The 19,575-nt window shown below is 41.2% G+C and overlaps 1 protein-coding gene across 1 annotated transcript in view; it reads right to left on the bottom strand.

Annotated features, from left to right (window-relative positions):
• The window catches only part of FASN (fatty acid synthase), a 38,664-nt gene that overhangs the window by 13,742 nt on the left and 5,347 nt on the right, over positions 1 to 19,575 (bottom strand). Inside the window, exons 2-24 of the mRNA XM_030461528.1 lie at positions 17,960 to 18,106; positions 17,037 to 17,189; positions 16,289 to 16,462; positions 15,245 to 15,445; positions 14,812 to 14,934; positions 14,070 to 14,185; positions 13,686 to 13,820; positions 11,188 to 11,647; positions 10,647 to 10,834; positions 10,026 to 10,215; positions 9,180 to 9,274; positions 8,633 to 8,767; positions 8,148 to 8,351; positions 6,527 to 6,642; positions 5,880 to 6,055; positions 5,332 to 5,523; positions 4,979 to 5,059; positions 4,715 to 4,885; positions 4,297 to 4,476; positions 3,854 to 4,057; positions 2,794 to 3,104; positions 2,279 to 2,668; positions 137 to 301 (exon numbers count right to left, since the gene is read on the bottom strand). Coding sequence (XP_030317388.1) covers positions 137 to 301; positions 2,279 to 2,668; positions 2,794 to 3,104; positions 3,854 to 4,057; positions 4,297 to 4,476; positions 4,715 to 4,885; positions 4,979 to 5,059; positions 5,332 to 5,523; positions 5,880 to 6,055; positions 6,527 to 6,642; positions 8,148 to 8,351; positions 8,633 to 8,767; positions 9,180 to 9,274; positions 10,026 to 10,215; positions 10,647 to 10,834; positions 11,188 to 11,647; positions 13,686 to 13,820; positions 14,070 to 14,185; positions 14,812 to 14,934; positions 15,245 to 15,445; positions 16,289 to 16,462; positions 17,037 to 17,189; positions 17,960 to 18,086 — 4,287 coding nt within the window. The 5' untranslated portion in view covers positions 18,087 to 18,106. The remainder of the gene's footprint in view (positions 1 to 136; positions 302 to 2,278; positions 2,669 to 2,793; positions 3,105 to 3,853; positions 4,058 to 4,296; positions 4,477 to 4,714; positions 4,886 to 4,978; positions 5,060 to 5,331; positions 5,524 to 5,879; positions 6,056 to 6,526; positions 6,643 to 8,147; positions 8,352 to 8,632; positions 8,768 to 9,179; positions 9,275 to 10,025; positions 10,216 to 10,646; positions 10,835 to 11,187; positions 11,648 to 13,685; positions 13,821 to 14,069; positions 14,186 to 14,811; positions 14,935 to 15,244; positions 15,446 to 16,288; positions 16,463 to 17,036; positions 17,190 to 17,959; positions 18,107 to 19,575) is intronic.

Raw genomic sequence — 19,575 nt, 5'->3', positions numbered from 1 at the left:
ACCACAGAAAGGACATAGTACTCAAAGCCCCAAGGATTAGGGAAAGTACACACACTACTTTTAACACTGCTAAATACCTCATTTAGAAAGGATAACGATTTAGAAATTCATATATCCAGGACACAGAAATTCTCACCTTTAAAGATTCAACCCACTTATAATGGGTCTCATCCACTGGCAGAAAAATGGGCGTTTTGGCAGGTACTTGTCGGCGACACAAGAAAATAACTGAGCCAAAGAATGATTTCTTCATGGCAACCAGATTCAGTGAGGCTTTGCTGAATAAGTCCTCCCACTGTGTCTGTCAAATTAGGTAAAACAACAATTAACAGAAAAGTTAGAAGTCAGTAAAAATACACATCACATCTATACTTCATGCTGAATCTCCTCAAAGACAGCTTCACCAGGAACAACAGACACTGTCTACCTCTTTTTTGCTTTTGCTGGAATCCTGGCATCTGTTCTGCATCATTTCAGTACAAATACATACTTGATTATTTTACCCATGACTACACTACTCTTTTGTCTCTGAAAGATCCTCAGAAAGCAGAAGTACAAGTATCTTGGAGCCCCAATTAGGGAACTAGTCTTACCACACAACCAGGTGTGCCAAAGAAAAACAAACAAACCCAAACCAAAAACCAGTCACCATGCTGTCAGATCCTATAAGGCATTCCAATGTGTCTATAGAATTTAATACCAGAAGTAAAGCATAACTCCACAGACAAATATAATGAAGAGATTCCAGCACACAAAGTAACAGAAGTGGAAACATGGAGTTTAGATGTTATCACTCTAGGTCACACAAACCCTGTCTGCAACAGAAAAAGTAAAGTGGACAGAGGAAATAAAAAAAACTAAGTCACTCAAACTCCAGCTGCAGGGGACTGGGGAGAAGTAACCACCACTACCATGAAACAAACACACACCTAAGTTACATTAAAACTGCATTTCAGAAAAACTAGAGAATGAAAACCTATGGATGGCATATCCAGAAACAGAGGCTCTACCATGTGAACTAAGATGACTGCAGAATCTTAGAAAAGCACCCATTTGCTTTTCATCTGCCAGACACAGAATAGCAGAAGGTTTTCATAGCACAATCCTTTATACTGAGGACTAGAGACAGTGTTCCTACCTAGAAAACTTTAAGAACTACCACAAGTCCTGCCCACTCTCACCTGCATAGTATCATTTTCTGTAGATAAAGTACATACCACTCACATATATCCTATCCAAGAGATTTGCTGACACCAGGGTACTGACATTAAGACAGGTTTAGGTTTTAAGTTACCAGTTTCAGTAGCATTTCATAATCTTCTTTTTAACCCACTCTACTAGGTAGGCTGTAAAACTGGACAAGCCCCTGAAGAAATCTCCTTGAAAAAAAATCTTTGCATGAAGTGAAGTGCTAGATTCCATATAACTTCAAAATTCAAAATGCAACTACCACACTGCACAATTATAAGCAAGGAAGAAACTACTAGAAGTGCCACTGTCTTGTTATTTGAAATCAAGGGCTGAGGCTACAGCCCCTAAAGTCAGAAAGAATGGAGATACTCTTGTACTCATTACTGCTAAGGCCAACAGCTGCCAGAGAAGGTGATGTCCCAGTTGCCACCCTTGCCCTAGCCACTCACTCTCCTCTTGTGCCAGCATTGTCAATAGTTCATCTGCATTATATACTGGTTTCTAGATCTAAAGCAGACATCCTGCCCCAGGCCCCCCACTTACAAGGGCTTATTTTGCTGTATATCATTACGGAATCAGATGAAGTGGGGAGAGAGGAAGAAATAAAAACAGTACAAAGGAAGAGCCTTCCTTTCTGGGAGCACTTCAATGTTAGAAGAACTTAACTTTACATGCCTACAAGCATGTAAAGTCTCATTCCCAGTGGTACCAAAAGGAAGAGACATTCTTATACTGAAACCTTTTAAGATCTGTGATAAAGCTGTACCCACTCAACAATGCAGGACATTATTTTATCAACAAAGAAACTGCTGTGGTCAGTGTTTTCATTCAGACTGCACAGATACACAAATGATGATGAGTAGTGTTCAACGCACTAAGAAAGGCTTTCCTGACTTAACTCGATTTACTTTCCCAAACTAGTATGTGGAAATTCACAGCTCTCCTCTTCTGAAGAAGCACTTATTACATATTCCTGCAGAGGGCCTCCATGGAAAGCAATACAAGTGGTGTCTACTCAGCATTCACCTGCACCTGCAATCAGAGTTCAGACTGTCCACTAAGAAATTATTTGTCCTATATGGCTTACCTCATGCAGGAACTTATGTTTCTGCTGTAGATCTGGACTTGAAAGGAAACTGACAATTTCTCCAAGAGTTTCTCCTTTAAGAAGAGTGTGTAGCAAAACAAACCCTCCTTCTTTCACTGCAGCTGCCAAGTTAGAAAGAATTTCCGTGGTGTTCCCTAGAACGTTTGTTGCACAGTTGTATACCACCAGGTCAGCATTGGTCAGATTTCCCGATGGAAGGCTGGATGGATCCCACTGGCTAGAGGAAACTCCAGCATCTTGCAGCTCTGTTTCACTAGCTGAAAGAGTTTCCAGGACACGGTCAGTGGCAATGTAGTCCACTTGCAACAAGGGCTGAGTATTCAGAATACTTTTGACACGAGAGAACAGACGTCCACTTCCTGCAAGAGCCTGTGAGAAAAGAAGGGGAAGGAAAAGGAGAAACCAGTTTGAAACATGGAACAAGAGCAGTGTGATCTGATTACTGGAAATCCGAGAAAGTCTAGCTATGGTCCCATTCCAGGCTTCCAACTAACCTCTATTATCTTCATTCTGTGACTGGTCATGTTCTCCACTGCCACATCCAGGCAACTCTTCAGCTCTGAAGAATCTAGCAATCCACTGAGAAGAGGATCATCATGGAAGTGCATTTTCTCTCGAGTCACAATCTGTTCCAGCTCAGAACGGAGGTTTCCATTCAGTTCCAGACGGCAGATTTCAGTAAGGATATGCTGAAGGCCCTTCTGTATGGGTGAGGACTTTGCAGCAGTACTTCCAGTGTCTAGTCCAGGGATGACTAACTTGACCCCATGCACTGCTAGTTTAGCCTGCATCTTCTGGATCAGAACTATGGAATAGAAGGGGAAAAATAAAGAGTCAGATTTTCAAAAGATTTTTCTTTTCCTCCATTTGCTATATCATCTGATCAGCACCACAAATTACAGTATCTTGTACAACTAGCCTAGCTACAATGACACAGTGCATGCTCCCATGCATTCCCATGATGATGTGTTGTGCAGCAGCTACTGCCCCCAAACAAGTACACTTTGTGGCACAAATATTATCTGTGGCAAGACTGACTAATAAGAGGTCAACTAACAGAAAACTTCTAACTGATTTAAGGAGGGAAATTTCCACAGATATAAAAACACATATGCTTTTTTCTTTATAACTACATGCAAAATAGTTCATCCTGACTAGATCAGAAACGGCATTACAAAAAATAAAATGAAAAGCCCACTGCAGCACATGTAAAAAAAAAACCGTGGGGACAGTATTTGGACACTGCATAAAAACCCAGAAATCTTTAAACTGTATTGCCAAATCAAAGGATGAGTGTGAAGACATTTTACTAATACAGAATTAAAAACTTCTGTATCAAGATATAAAATTCACCACCAGTAAAGCTTAAAAAAAAAACACCTAACTTTTTTAGCCTCTAGCAAGTGTACTGGCATAGGACTACTCCTGAAGTCTTCTACAGACACCAAAACTTTATTTCTTGGATGTTCTGAAGTAGTATGAACAGCTTCTCTCAGACAATTCTGTCAGGCTGAAGGATTCCCCTAGTGTGACAAGAAACCAATCCCACTCTACCTTTGCAGTGATCCAAACAGTCATGCAGATGGGCATTGGAAGACAAACAGTCACTCTCAGTATAGGGCACAAAGCAGAACTTTTCCAGGGTAGGAGTCATCCGTTCCTGTTGTCGTCGTGGTGCCACAGAAGCATGAAGACCATCGAGCTGAACACCCCCTGCTTGAAGGCGATCAAGACAGAGGTCGACAACAGCATCACAAACTGAAAGAGAGAAAAGAAATTTAAGTTTACATCAAGCACTACAAGTACTTTATTCAAGGTGATCAGATGAACAGTGCTGTCAGACTGTTATAGCTCTGCAGCTTCAGTAAGACCTGCAGAATGGCTTGGAGACTAAAGAGAGACCCCTCCCAAAGTCCCTCTGATTTCTTAGGAACTCATACATTTATCCACATGGCAGCTAAAGCAACTATCAAAACCCCGAGCATGAGATACATTACCTTCTACATTGTCCTGATACTGGCACACCATCTCCTGATGCAGCACTGGGTCAACACACACGGAACGAATCCTGGTGGGTAAGCGTAAACTGCGCCCAGTGTCAGACAAGATTATTACGTGTAGCAGGGTGTCAAGGAAGGTCACCCAGTTCCCGTTCCACAGAACCTTGGCTGCGCTAGCTGCAGAAGGAGGAGAAACCTCACTGTGATTTAGGCATTCAAGAGATGCCAGAAGTCCCTGCTTCTCAAATACAGTCTCCTGTATGTACCCAGCTTCCCCTGCAAACCCCAACAGTCAGTTCTCGATTGGACATAACAGCTTTTCCTCAGTTGTTCTCCATTATCACACAAAGACCAATAGAATTATTTATTGTTACAATAACCATTCTCATAATTCTTCTACAGAAAGTAAATCTACCTTCACTGTTGCATTCCAGAACGCCCTGGAAAGTTGGTCCATAATTATATCCACGTAAATGCAGCTCTTGGTAAATGTCTTCTTTCAAGAGGCCAGGCTTTAAGCCCATGCCTGCTCGAGTGTGAAAGTCAGCTGGCTTCAGAGCAGTGTTTTCTAGGAGGGAAATCTTCCCTGATGGGCAAAGTGGCAAGAATAAGAAATCAGTGGCCATAAAAAAAAGGATTTTAGTAGGACAGTACATAAACTTACACTTTCTTCACTTACCACTCACAGCCAGATTCCCATTGCCTGACACCTCAAAGCTGTGGGAAGCAGGCATAAGTCTTACTTCCAGCTGTACTGATCCTGCAATGAAAAATGAAGACAGGACCATGAGGTCATTCATTGCTACTATCCTTGATCAGAGCTCTCTTTCACGACCTCCACTGTGCATTACATGTAATGAAGATGACCATAACATCTGCTACTTGACTGTATGAATTTACTTCAGTCATACTGCACTCTTCTTTATAATCTTTTTCCAGTGTTCCTCCTCACCTTATGCTCACATTTCTTTTCTCCCTCTCTCTTCCCCTTCATTACACAGTTTTGCAGTTGTACCAGCACTCCTCACTCACCATTTTTGGGAAGTATAGTTGCCTGATGAATTGTGACATCTTCAAACTTAACAGCTGTTTGCTCCATAACCATGCCAAGGGACCGTGCCAGAGTCCGCCAAGCCAGCACTAGGTACCCAGTTGCTGGGTAGAGGACTCTGCCATCAATGCAGTGACCAACCAAGTAGTGGTCAGGAGAGTCAGGACTCACATCTGCCAAAGAATAAAGAGCAGAGTAAAAATCATAAAAACACCCTAATAATGAGGTATTTTCCCCTCAACGTCTAATAGAGGGTGCAGTCCTTTTCCTAACTATCCTGCCTGGTAACACGCAGCTCTTAAAACTACCATGAGTACAAACCAAGACATTTTCCAACTCTGTTGATACTTTCATGCCATTTCAGAAGCAGATCCAGACTTCTCCAATCCAAAACAACCTACACACTAAGCTTCAGAACGTGGCTTCAAGGATGCTGCTTTGATATACTTTTCCTAATTTTACAACAGAAATGCAGCAGTGGAGCAGAAAAGAGACAACCAAACAAAAAAACCCAAATAAGCAAACACACCAATATTGTAGATTGAAGCAGATGCAGAGCCTTTGGAACCTGAAGGGAAGTCTTCAGCTTTTGGAACATCCCAGCCCTGACTGTGGTCCCATTTGATGTATGGAGAAATAAGGGGTGTTCCCACTGGAACAGGGTATTCCACAGGTGGGAACAAGTTATTTCCAAGAACATTTATCCTAGGAAGATTAAAAAGAATGATATTGAGACAATGGGAGGAGGGGAGAAGGGAGAAAAAAAACTGGTAAATTTAAAATAAAAAAATACTTAAGAGTCTTGGGCTGTACGTCTGATTTCTTCAAGAGTACCATGAACCCCTAGTGAAGCCAAATTTGTAATTCTAAGTCTATAAGACTTAGAACTGCAAAGTTTATTTCCAAGAGTGGCTTCTAAGTTTGTAGGCATGTAAAATGAGACTCCCCTTTAAAAGGCATCTTTCCCAACCCCAGCAGTCTCTAAACCAAGGCAACGTTTCATAAGTGAGCATTCAAATACACAAAGCACAGGCATAAACCCCATTTTTCCAGGTTTGTTGGAAGAGTAATTACATCCTTGCAAAGACATGCATGCTAGAGAAGAGACTTGAAATCTTTCGTAACTGATAACCCACTCCCTCTTAGATAACCCGCCTCCTCTCTTAGTCTCCTTACCCAGTTAAGTGAATCTTTCCAGCCTGTGTCAGGAAGAACTCCAAATTATTTTTGTGGTCTTTCTTCATCAAAGGTAGAATGGTGCAAGTTGGTTTCAAAGTTCTCTTCAAGATAGCCTGGTCAAGTAGAGTCCATAAGTCACTGGTAGAAACTCTTACTTACTACTTTGTCTCTATATTTTTCTCTATAGATCTCAAACCACTTCTGTTTCTGTGCCAAGAGTTCTGTGCTAGGTGCTAGAATCTACACCATTTTAACATTCAACTAGAGCAGCACAATACTCTTCCAGCAATCCAAGAAGTTGTACAGCTGGTAAAGCAGAACCTGTGTAATACTCATGAAATTCTGCCAAAACACAAATCTTCCTTTCCCAAGCAGACTGTCAAGTGGAAACAAAAGCTGCGCTTCAAGAACTGCGAGATCACCCTTCTCAGCCCTCCCACTCACACCATACAGCTGAGGCCTTTGCTCCCCAGAGCAGCCCTTTTTAGTCTGAAGCATGCTAGAGCATTTTCCAAGCAACAGCTATTAAATGAAAACAATGCTGCCTTGAACATCGGATCCAGCTTATATCTTCTCTTCAATTTGATACCATAGTCTTTAAATGGGAAACAGGAAAGGGGCAAGAGAAAATGTAAACACTCTCAAACCCAGATGATTTAACTTCTAATCACTTGCATTAGAGTCCATAATTGTACAATGACTCTAACATGAAGCATAATAATAAAAAATATCTGCTGATTTAAAAGCTCTGCTTCTCCTTTCAAGTCACTTTCAAAACATAAATAAAAATAACAGGGCATAATAGATACTGCATTGAAACTCAGAAGCACTGTTGAGTTATTAAAATTAATTCACAAGCAACTGTGATTCTTAAGACTTCTATCCTCTTCCATGCCACAGACCAAAGGAAAAAATAATTAAAAAAAAAAGTGAGACCAGTCCTCCAGTCCTTGATACTTAACAGACAGGTAGGTACAAGCCCATAGCACTGTTCTTGAGGAGCAAGTGCATTCTAATGTACCTAACATTCTGCATCCTCTACTATGGACCTAATTCCACAAAGATGAGTGAGGAGAAAGGAATAATGATCTGATCATTAGAGGAAAGGAGTTTATGAAGGAAGAAAGCTCCTGTGGTCTCAGACTACTTGGTCTGAGCAAAGGGAGGATAACAATCACTACTGGAGTATTTTTGAAGACCAGAACCTTGAACGAAATTCAGTGTATAGTGGTAACATATTTTTAATAGAGAAGGATTGTTAGTCTTGAATTTCTCGTCACATTAGATCCAAAAATTAAATGCTTCTCTTGCTCATTGCACAGTTCAGAGCTGACTATCAGCTATCTGAAATGGATGGAAATTAATAAAGGCAACAATGTGAATGTCTTGGTTGGGAAGTGGTAGGCTGTTGGTGTTAGGATTTATAGCATTATTTTTAATATTAACATACACCACCCCCCTAAATAAAACAAACATCAAACTAGGAGAGACTCAGAAGTAATGGAGGGAGAAAGTGTTTACAAAAATAGGGAGAAAAAACCTAAGCAAGCAGTATTCTCTGGTCTTCAGACACTCATATCAATGGTATGTATCATAGTGACACAGTTAAATTCAATACCTGTAAAAGAGCATGTGGAGCAATCTCCACTACAACAGCATTCTCTGGAATATGCTTCAGACCTTCGTGGAACAGCACTGGACTCACTAGGTTGTTCACATGATACTCTGCAGAGGAGTACTTAGCTAGATCACTCTGCCACTGAGATTCAGGGATAGATGTACTGATCCATCGTGCTGAACGTGGTTTAGGGTGTGGAATTACCTACAGATAGACAAGCAAGAAGGACAGGAGGAAAAGTTACATATCATAGACAAAGTAAGATAGACACAAGCAAGCAGCCCTTCCTTTTCATAGGCCATTTTTTCCAACTTGATTGCTCAGGACATCTTTCTGCTTGAGGCCATAGATTTTAAACCTTAGGTCTACAAGCTCTTCAAGAGATTTTCTTCTTCTACTAAAGAAAGGATCTCCCTTAGCATCATCCATACTCAAATCCAAGTGCCCGAGTGTAAGCCATGGGGGCCGCAGTTTGGCAGCATTACCTTTTTCAAGGCACTGAGCAGCACTGGTGCAATAGATGCCATATAATGGGAATGAAACGCAACTCCAGCACTGCGCACCTCCTTTGCGAAAACACCAGCCTTTTTCAGTTTGGCTACAAACTCACTCACGGTGGCCTAAAAAGAGGAATATAAGTGAACTAGAAGTAAAGACTCTCAACATACTTGGGATCTGTATAAGTCACTGTACTTCCCCCATGCCGTTCATCACTTGCCACTTAAGGGGAGCCACATCTGGGATGAGGTTATTGCCATTCTCAGTCATATAATTTTTCACTCATTGTACCCACAGGTGTAAAACTATTTAGCATAAAATATTTTATTACTATCTTACTGAGGCACTAATATTACTTCCTCTCACAAGACATTTGAGTGTTTAAGTTTATATAAAGCACCACATCCCCTCCCACCACTTTAGTCCAGCTTTCCTTTGCAGCTGAGCTTTAACTCAGCTTCACACTTTCTTCAAACCATAATTTCACAGTCTCAATCACAACGCTGATATACACCATATTAATTCCATGCTCACCAGAGGTCCAGAAATAGTGACAGTGTCTTCAGAGTTGTGACAGGCTGGTACCACATTTGGAGGACACTGTTGCTTACATTCCTCCCATGTCAGACCTGCAGAAGGAAGACATCAGAACACCACCAGTGTTTCTAGCAGTGAGCCTCATAATCTTAACTGCACAATCAATGTGCTTGATTCAGCATTTTGCAAAAACTGGAAGGCTTCTTAAGAGAAAGATGGACATGCCTCCTTTCTACAAAAGTGATTCTGCAAAAGCTATGGGTATTTACCTCAGAGCTTTATCATGGCATCTATCACTGTGATACTGAGCACAAGAATAAAGGACTGAATAATTTTTATCATCCCACACACTTTCAAAGAATCTACAGAATTGGCTGTTCTGCCTCATATTGCCCTTGGAAATCCAAGCTACAACAGGAGAGAGAACACATGAACTTGACCCACAAACTGGGAGCAACAAAATATCCATAGAAATCGAAAATCCTAGTGGCTTAAAATAGCTTAACACATCCAGCATCTGGTCATTTATTACATGGATCCAAGCCACAGGAAGAACCTGAACCCCACAGAAGATTACAAAATATATCAGAAATATATAAATCTATATTTCAAAAATAATTTAAATACATGCGTGTGAATATATACACAAAATCACGGGTTGGAAAGGACCTCTGAGATCATCAAATCCAACCCTTAATCCACTATCACTATCTAATAACCTGTTAAGAAGAGGCAACAACAGCCACAGATTAACAGACATGAATGTCTCCACCAACACATTTTGGAGCCCACAGAGATTAGATGCACTTTGCTGTGTCACTTCTTTAATAAGTGTATACCTACCAACAGCAGCCATTCCTCCTGGGGGCAATTTTGCCTCTTTAACACATCTTCCCCGCCAATAGGCAGCAAGAATGGCTTCTTCATGACTTAAGCAGTTATCTGCATAGCCACAAGCTAATTCACCCACAGAATGGCCCAAAATCCCATCAGGTTGCAGACCTGCAGCCTTCAGCATATCAATCTGGGCAATCTGCAAGAAAAAGCAGGATTAGTGATTCCATGTCAGACACTAAGCAGATGTCAGGCCTCAAAAGTCACACAGCACTACTAAATACATTACAAAATGTCTTTTTTTTTCTTGGCCTCACTGCTTTTTTTCCCCTCACAACTGCAGCTTCAGCAGAATTTCAAAGCTGTATGAGCCCACTGTCTATTTCGCCTGATATACAGCTTTCCATTTAAAGTGGAAAGTATAACAAGAAATATTAAGAGAATATTAAGAAAGTATTTCCAGCAACAGAATGTTGCCAAGTGCGCATATACGTACAAATTGGAGGCAAGCTTTCCAGATTAGTTTCAAAGCTCTGCTTCCAGTTTATTACAATTGGTAATTAGTTTATTATTATTGCCAATGGCAAGACACACTAGCATGACCCTCTCCACCAGTCATTTGAGTCTTACCTGAATAGCAGCTAGTCCAACAAATGCATGGACAGTCTCATCAAAAGTATTGTCATCTGCTTGCAGAAGCAGGTCTGAGACCTTCAGACCTGTGTTCTTTAAAGCCTGGTCTGAGCGCAGTATAGACTGGCGAAACAAATCCAACTTCATAAGGCTCAGGCCCATACCTTTCCACTGTGTTCCCATGCCTGCAGGATACACAAGGAGAAAGTGAGCTTTAGTAATCCTCCATGAAAGAAGCAGACATCATACACTTGCTCTGGCAGGGAAAGAATTCTACGAGCAAAACATTCTACATTTCTAATATCCTCTAAATTGGGCATTGCTTTTTATTTTTCTGGAGTTTGCTAACATCAGAAGATAGCAAAGTTGGAAGGGTTAGATAAAACACAGGAAACGTAAGCCTTCTAGACATATCACAGGGTTGCAAGACATTTCTTCATGCTAGAGTGAAACACAATATTAGAGCACAGAAACAAACTGCTCAAGCCCCAGAACTACAGAAGAATGCAGATGCCTGGACTCACTGCTGCACACTTACCTGAACAGATGTACCATAGTGGTCTACCAGACGCTTGAACTTGCTGAATCTCTTGTATGTCACTCTCAGTGCCAACCAGTGTGTAGCCCCTGTAGGGCATGGAGGATACGGGCATTGCAGAGATATCACTGAGCAGGCTTACAAATGGGCTGCATCCTCCATGTTTTCTGCTCTCTTGAATTAGTACTTCCACAGCTTCCTGGGTTCTGCCGCAAACTTGAACCAATCTTGGTATGTTACAAGTCTCCGGAGGCTGGCGTCTGTTCTCATTTGGCCTCAGAATGACGTGAGCATTAGCACCACCAAAGCCAAAAGAGTTGATACTGACAAGGCCACCTTTCACCGGTGTTGGCTTACAAATTACCTCCAAAGAGCCATCTTGTAAACCAGGAATATCTGGATTCGGAGTATTGAAATGAAGATTTGGAGCCCACAGCCCATGTTCCAGAGAGAGAATGACCTAGAAGAAAAAACAGTGTTTGGTAGTCTGAATTTTCTTGTGACAAACATTCTTTTGTTGTTACTGTAAATGTTACAGTTTTACTGTAAATGACAACATAGCATACACTAAAGCAGCTCTCCTGATGTTTAGATAAAGGCACACTTCAGAGAATAGTGTTACTGATGCTACTGAGGCAGTACCTACTTCACCTATGCAAATTTTATGTTTGTGCAAGTAGTTTGCAGTGAAGGTGAGCATGGAGGCTTTTAAATTTAGCTTCCAGGCCCTTTCCAACTGGGAATCCACGCAGTCTTGCTGGAAAAGCAGCCTGGCTACTACGAATATTACATCTCCATTCTCCCCCTTTCAGATCCTGTTCCCTTCATCACACTTCACTTAATCTCTCCCCACTCACACAATGTCACATAGGCTAATTTTTATCACAAACACTTCCATTTCTGCTTTTGCCACACAAGAGCCAAACTGAAGCACAGGCACAGGACTATGCTTGCCAGTCTGCACCCATTTGTTGTCTTCTTGATGCATAAAAGCAGGAACAGCAGACTGGTCAGAAATGGCAGAGTCAAAGGCAAGTACAGAAACAGTGCGAGAATCAGAATAACGTCATGGTTTAACAAAACCGAAAGTAAGCTTTATCCTGGCCCAAACCAGGACAAACAGCTGTGCCCAAAAAGAGCTTCCTTGTCTCAGCAGCATCTCTACAAACAGACCATGACACCAAGACCATACTCTTCAGTGGTACAGAGGCTTGGGGGAGAGTGGATGGAAAGCTACCCAGAGGAAAAGGACTTGGGGGTTGACTGCCTGCTGAACATGATCCAGTGTGTGCCCAGGTGCCCAAGAAGGTCATGTGTGCCACAGGCTCTTGCCGGCAGTTTTATGTTCTGATACAAAATTAAGTGAGAAAACCAATGAAAAAGAGTGAAAAAACAATGCCAGAGAAGTCAAAGAAATTGTGGCCCTTGTCTTTGCAGTTCTGCATCCTGTAAGATACACAGAAAGGGAAACAGTAGCTCCAAGTTACGATCCTATCCTGATAGATTACAGCAGAAATGCACTAAACAACAATATGGATGGAGAGCTTTATCTTATGACTTAGTTAACATTCCTTCTATAAAGAAGGTGTCAGTCTGAGAGACTGAGGTGCTAAAAAAAGTAAACTTTCCTCTACAGAGAGACAAACACTGGTGTCTCCATGTTTCTTTTTGCAGATGTGGATATTCACAGCAAGTTATATGTATTCAGGTAACAATAACCACTTTAAGGAGTCTAAAATTCTATCAGTGACAGTGTATGACTCCAATTTATGTGGCTCTAAGACTGTCAGTAATAGGCTTACAACCAAGCGTGAACATCAGCTAGCCCTCTGCTAAGCAGTTTAGCGGCCAGAGCCAATACGTGATTGTCTGCCTACAGCAGTTGTTAGTAGGCTGGTTGCTAAGACAACCAATTATTCAAGCTAGTAGCCTCATCCTAAAGAGCTCACCTGGCTTCATGACAACACAACAGAGAAAAGGAAGAGATGATACATCCCTGATGAACAGCCAGAAGGATCAGCTACTCTTTTGGCACTGAAAGCCCATTCTGGCTATTATCATAGGTCATTGCCACCTACTCTAAACATTTAAATGCTTTGAGTCGTACAACCTTCAATCCCAAATGACTTGCGGTAGAGTTCTGTTGGAAGGTCCAGTATAAGGATAATCAATGAACTGATCCCAAATCCTTTACTCTGAGCAGACTTATGCTCCTGTATTCAGTAGGAAAGGGGAAACTGATGTGTATGTGTGTACACAGCAGAGGATCACAGCATTTGTGTCCAGCTTGCAGAATAGCCACCATAGCTTTTAAAAGTATTTGCAGCAAGTAGATAAGAGAATCACCTGAGTTCTTCTCATTACCAGTGAACTTCTTACACTGCATGCATACAAATTCTCTTTACATCACACAAACATTAAAAAAAACCAAAACAAACCAACCCCACACTGTTGTGTTTCCTCCCTTGCCCAATTTTCCTTCTCAAGCCACCTGTTACCTTGGCTAATGCAGCAAGCCCAGCAGCAGGCTCTGGATGACCCATGTTTGATTTGGTGGATCCAATCTTCAGTGGTTCCCTCTCACATTTACAGAAGACATTTACAATGCTATTTAATTCCTGCGGATCTCCAGCCTAGTGGGAAGAGAATCAGAACGGCAGTTAGCTAACACTTCCAAAACCCACCACTAAAGAGAAATCTGAAAGATTAAGATGGTTGGGGAAAATCCAGAAGTGGTGAAGCAGTGCAAATTCCAGTAACTGCTAGAAGGGATAAATATAGTTCATTTTGGAGAGGCAGAGAATAACTTGATGGGAAAGTGTGACAAGTGATGCAAGGGATGAAAAAAAAGGAGAAGAAAACACTCCAAAACCAAGGCTGACCTTGGTGCCTGTCCCATGAGCTTCTACATATTCCACTTCTTCAGGACTGATACCACTTTCTCTGTATAAAGAGCTGATCAACTGCTGCTGCATCTCTCCAGATGGAAATGTCACACCTAGAACAAAAACTGCCATCAGTGTCTCTCTCCTAGCAGATGCTTCCTGCTCCCATTTTAGCACCCTTTCAACTGCTTGGGACTACCAGATTAAAAATGAGTGAAGAGAGCCTTTTTATTCAGTATTTACAACTATGTCCTTAGCACCAAACACAGTAAGACTCTCAAACTCTTTGGAATAAGTACAAAGGAGCCATATATGAACCTAAAGCAATTAATTAAACTGGTATGAAAATGTCTAGATCAAGCAGAACATATAAATCCTGGTGCCTCCATAATTGGAGTGGGAGAAATGTGACAGCAGTACGGAAAGTCTTACAGTCGTAACAGCACCTACATTACTACCATCAGGGCAGAAGTTAGTGGAGACACGTCCTGAGGAAGGCTAAAGCTGGCAACAGAACATATTTGATACTTTCTACTGTAGAAGCTACCACTCTTCTCCTTCAACTTCTATACAAAACAGGATCCAGAACCTTGCACCACCAAAACAGAAAAATAAAGAACCCAAACAATAAAAAACCTTCATACATGTGAAGATTCCCATAACAGGCTGTTCTCAGTGACAAGGACTCTATACTGAATAGTTCTGTACGTATGGCACTTTTCAGAGGCTGAAGGCCTACCTTGCTCCTTAAAGCCATCAGTGTTAGTTCCAGCATTAACTATTGTGGCATAGATCCGCTTAGCCATAGATCGTTTGGTCAGAAGAACGATAACAACAGCTTCAGAGCGACAATATCCATTTCCTGAGACCAGAGAGAGAAGAAATATAAAAAGTAAATAATGTTATAATGAGTTATGATAGTTTCCATCAAGAGACAGCTACTTCCTTTCCCCAAAGACTGAGGAATGAACCATACAAGTTCATCTCCACAGTAAGTTTCTCCAGGTTCAACGGAGCATGAAATACAGCTCAGGTCTGTGTTGTGTCACAAACAGTGAACCTAGGAACACCTAGGAGGCCAGGTCATTGCTGTGTTACATGAATATATGGTCACAGGCTCCACAATAAGTTCCTCTCACACAACATGACAACCTTTTATACTAAAACCTTACCTGAAGCATCAAAAGCCTTGCAGGCGCCTTCAGGACTAAGCATACCCAGTTTCATGAACTGCACGGAAGTGTTGGGTTTCAGCAACAGGTTGACGCCTCCTACTAGGGCTGCACTGCACTGTCCATGACGAATTGCCTTATAAGCATTTTCCAGAGCAATGAGACTAGAGGAGCAGGCTGTGTCAATAGTTAAACTTGGTCCTTAAAAGTTAAAAAAAAAAGGAAAAAAAAAAAAGCCATTTCTTAATGTTTATTTCCTAGAGTTGTTCTCTGAAGACTTCAAGATCGGATCACAAGAGAAACATTCAAACAACTGTTAAATAAGAGTTGCTTCAGAACATAGCAGGTAAGCCTGATATAATGGGAGACAAGAATCACCATCACTGCCTGCTTACCAGCTAACAAAGGATGAGGAAGGTGAAAAAAAAGTTGCCAACATTTTGACTTCAAGGGTATTTTAAAAAAATTCTGTAGCTTCACTAGCAGATCTCACCTACTTCCGCATTCTCACCAACACAAACCCCTCCTCTTCTTGGTGCTACCCTTGCACATTATCCCTGTTGCCCTTCAGAGCAACTCTCATCCCTCCACTCTCTTCAATACCATGTACATTTCAAGCCACGTCTATGCCTTCACTCACATCATTTGGGTGACTCTCCTGCTTCTTTCACTTTACTCAAAAATAGCCAACTATTCCACTCAGTTTGTTCCTGGTATAGCTGACTTTTACACAGCTTGATACCAAACAGCAGTCTAAAGGCTAGAAAGAACATGGGCCTCCTTATGAAGGCCTCCTGACATCATCTTTTAGATGGATGCCAGCAATGCCCATCAGGAGCAACTGAGTTAAAGACTTTCAATGAGTCTCATCACACATTTACATTTCCTGCTTCTCATCCACCTCCTTACAATAGCTGCATACTACTTTTTCATCTCAAAAGGGGTATAAGTCACCATTTCCATCCCACTCCCCTTATAGAAACTGTGCAACTATCATACAAATTGCAATTGTTGAAAAGCATTGACAGGTTTGGGGGCACTTACCTGTTAAGTCATAAAAGTAGGAAATCCTGTTGGCAAACATACCACGCTGGCAACCAGTCATACTGTATCCCAAAAGCTCTTCTGGATCTTGGCTAAGAGCTTCCGCAGCTTCTGACCCACTGGCACCAACCCATACACCTGTGTCAGTGCCACGGAGGGTGGCTGGATCAATACCTGTGGGGACATTGGAAGGGAGATTACAGCTTACAGTGAGGAAAAAACTGGGGAGATACAAGGTATGCTGGCACCACTTTATGACTGGCAGTGATGAGGGAATGAGCTTTCTATTTCTGAAAGCTCATTTCCTGAATAAACCTTCTATAGAAGCAGGTGAAATGCTACAAATTTTCCATGAATCTGAAAGGAACACATCAGGCCATCTGCCATTCCTTTAGGCCACAGATGAAGAGAGAAATCTAAGTCATCTCTCTTCTGCACTACAAGTATGTCTTTAATATTCCATAACAGATCCCTGTGTAAAGCTAGAGAAGAACATAAAAAAGCTCTAGAACTGTTGACCATTAAGTGTTTCTGTCATACTGGTTGTACCACATAAAGCAGTTAGAGATTTGCCAGCACTCAGCATATATTACTTGGTTTGAGGTCTTGTAGAGAAAACAGCTTTGTTCTAACTCCAGTACCAGTTCTGTGATGGCTTTCTCTTGTGAGAGATCAACACAGAGGTGTATGTTTGCACACACTGCACAGAGACAACAGCACAATTCTCTTCAGTTCTTCAGCTGCTTACCTGCATCCAAAATAGCTTCATAAGAAACTTCCAACAGCAAGCGAAGTTGAGGATCCATAGTATGAGCTTGTTTGGGGTGGACCCCAAAAAAAGATGCATCAAATTTGCTTATGTCCTTGAGCTTTCCATTTCTCCTGGGCAGTCCATAAATTCCTGAGAAGAAAAACTCAACACTGAGTCTTGCTGACTGACCACAGCAGATTCTCAATTATTCCTGAATCCTCACATCTCTGATGTGGTACCCAGACTGCTGCACGAAAATCCACCTACCCACCTCTCTGAAACTCATTTGGAAATGAAAACGCTACATTAACAAAAATAACTTATTTTTAAGACTCTCCCTGATATGGCAGCAAAAGACATCTATCTACTTCAAGCAGTTTTGCTTTGGCAAGTTGTACCTTGCACATAAACTGAGCCCTAATAAGTGATTCCAGTCAGTCACCAACTAGAAAGAAAACAAAAGCTTTTGTTTTCACTTCTGCAAATCACTGGCTTGGATAGGACAGACACGTGCCAAACACTTCAGAAAGACAATGAGACAGAAAAGAACATTGCAAAATGCCATAAATCACAGGACTTGAGTCTCTGTCCTACTTCTGAATCTTAAAAAAATGACAAAGCTATCTTACTGCCACAGCTTTCAACTGCAGGTACAGTATTCATGTTGCATAGCTGCTCCATCAGAGTGTTCTTATATTTGGAAGTAAGCTACATATTATTTATAAGCTTCTACTGCATGGGGCATGACATTATAAAATGGATTGCATGAGACCTTCATAGAGGTATTCTGTTCCCAAATTTCTTACTGATGTATCAGACATGAATACAGACATTCTGGCTGGGTTTTGATCCGATAAATCCTTTCCTTCAACACTTGTTCCTCTCAAACCCTTCCACAAGGGAAGACAATAAGCACTCACCTGGTTTCCACCTCCGATCATCTTCTGTGACCATATCAACTCCATTAAGCAGGTTCTCCCAAAACTCTTGCAAGTTCTCTGATTCTGGCAGCTTTCCTGCTATGCCTGCAATCACCACGTCCTCCATCCCTTAATTTCTCCCTGTTGCTGAGATTCACAAAGCAGTAAGACTAGTAAGATTTCACATAGAGAGTATATGCATCTCGTCTTCCTGACGTGTTGTGACAAACAAGTGTACTTGCAGAAGAAACACCCACTCAGAAACAGCCCATGGAGTATCTACTAAAAAAAGACATCCCAACTAACCAAGTGGACCAGAAGACCCATGGGGACAATTAGGATGAGAAAACTAATCCTGAAGAAGTGTTGGGCTACAGTTTCTACATGACAACTAGAAAATGAACAGGTCTAGCTCCACCAAATGCAGAGCCTCTGTGAAATCAGCAGAGAAGAAAGATTAACATGCTGGAGCAGAGGTGGGTGGAGAAATTATGAAATGCATATAGTAAAATACATAATTACAAGGCAAACCTAACAGGCAGCAAAACAAGTTCTACAGTCATTCCGAAGTTAAATGCTAACTTAAGAATCAATAATCAGAAAGTCTGTTGGAGGAGGAAAAAAACAACAAGACCCCACAAAGCCAACAAAAACCCAACCAACCAACCACAAAACAACAAAAAAAAAAAACCCAGAACACACACACAGGAGAAAACCCACATAAAAGCACAGCTCAGGACACAATTTAGCGTAGTTTTAAATACCAAAAACAGTAAATACATTTTACATATAAAAAATTTCCTATCAGGACTCTGTACTGCCACACGAAGAGGCCCGAGAATGGAAAATTGACTATGTGTGATAGAGAGCGGTGATCTAAAATAAGAGTTGGCAGAACAGTTCTGGATTCTAGATGGGATGAAAAACCTTAGCTGTTGCCCTAAGAAATTTGCATATAAAACTCTAATCTCAACCACCACAAGACAGCATCATGCTGCATAATGCAGCATGGCAGACCATCTACACAGATCACAACACCAAATGATGGCTCATCTACTACAGTGAACATACTAATTTATTTTCTAGTACACTAAAAATATATTAGCAACTAGGCAGAGAGTAGTACTAAAACCAATATTTCAGTTTAACTCAAATTATAATTTGTAGATCCTAAGTCGACAAGTTACAGAGGGGGGTGGGGAAATCCACACATACATATGGGTTTATATATATATATATATATATGTACAAAAATAAAAGTGTGGTTGCATGAACAGAAGAGGTAGTAAACATTCACAGTACTTCCCTAAATAAACCTACTGGTACGTAGAAGCAAAATATTCTTTAGAGTTAATGTGTGAGACTTTAACAAGTAAAGATCACAGAGAAAACTGGATATTGAAATAGCTAGATGTCTGCCTTAATAACTCTGAAGGAAAGACTTTGCTATGGATGACCTAAAGTTTGACTCCCCTCACAGATTATGCTCCATAGTCCCATGCAGGCACTTTGCTTACATGCTGTGGGTTCCTGATGATATGCACAGAACAGCACTAAGATACTCTTAGATGAGTACTTCATAGCTGTTTCTCCAACCCTAGACATTTCATTTAAAT

Source organism: Calypte anna, chromosome 18 (assembly GCF_003957555.1).
Source record: "Calypte anna isolate BGI_N300 chromosome 18, bCalAnn1_v1.p, whole genome shotgun sequence".
In the NCBI taxonomy this organism is placed as follows: domain Eukaryota; kingdom Metazoa; phylum Chordata; class Aves; order Apodiformes; family Trochilidae; genus Calypte; species Calypte anna.
Note: the sequence above shows the minus strand (reverse complement) of the source record. Positions and strands in the feature narration are given on the sequence as shown.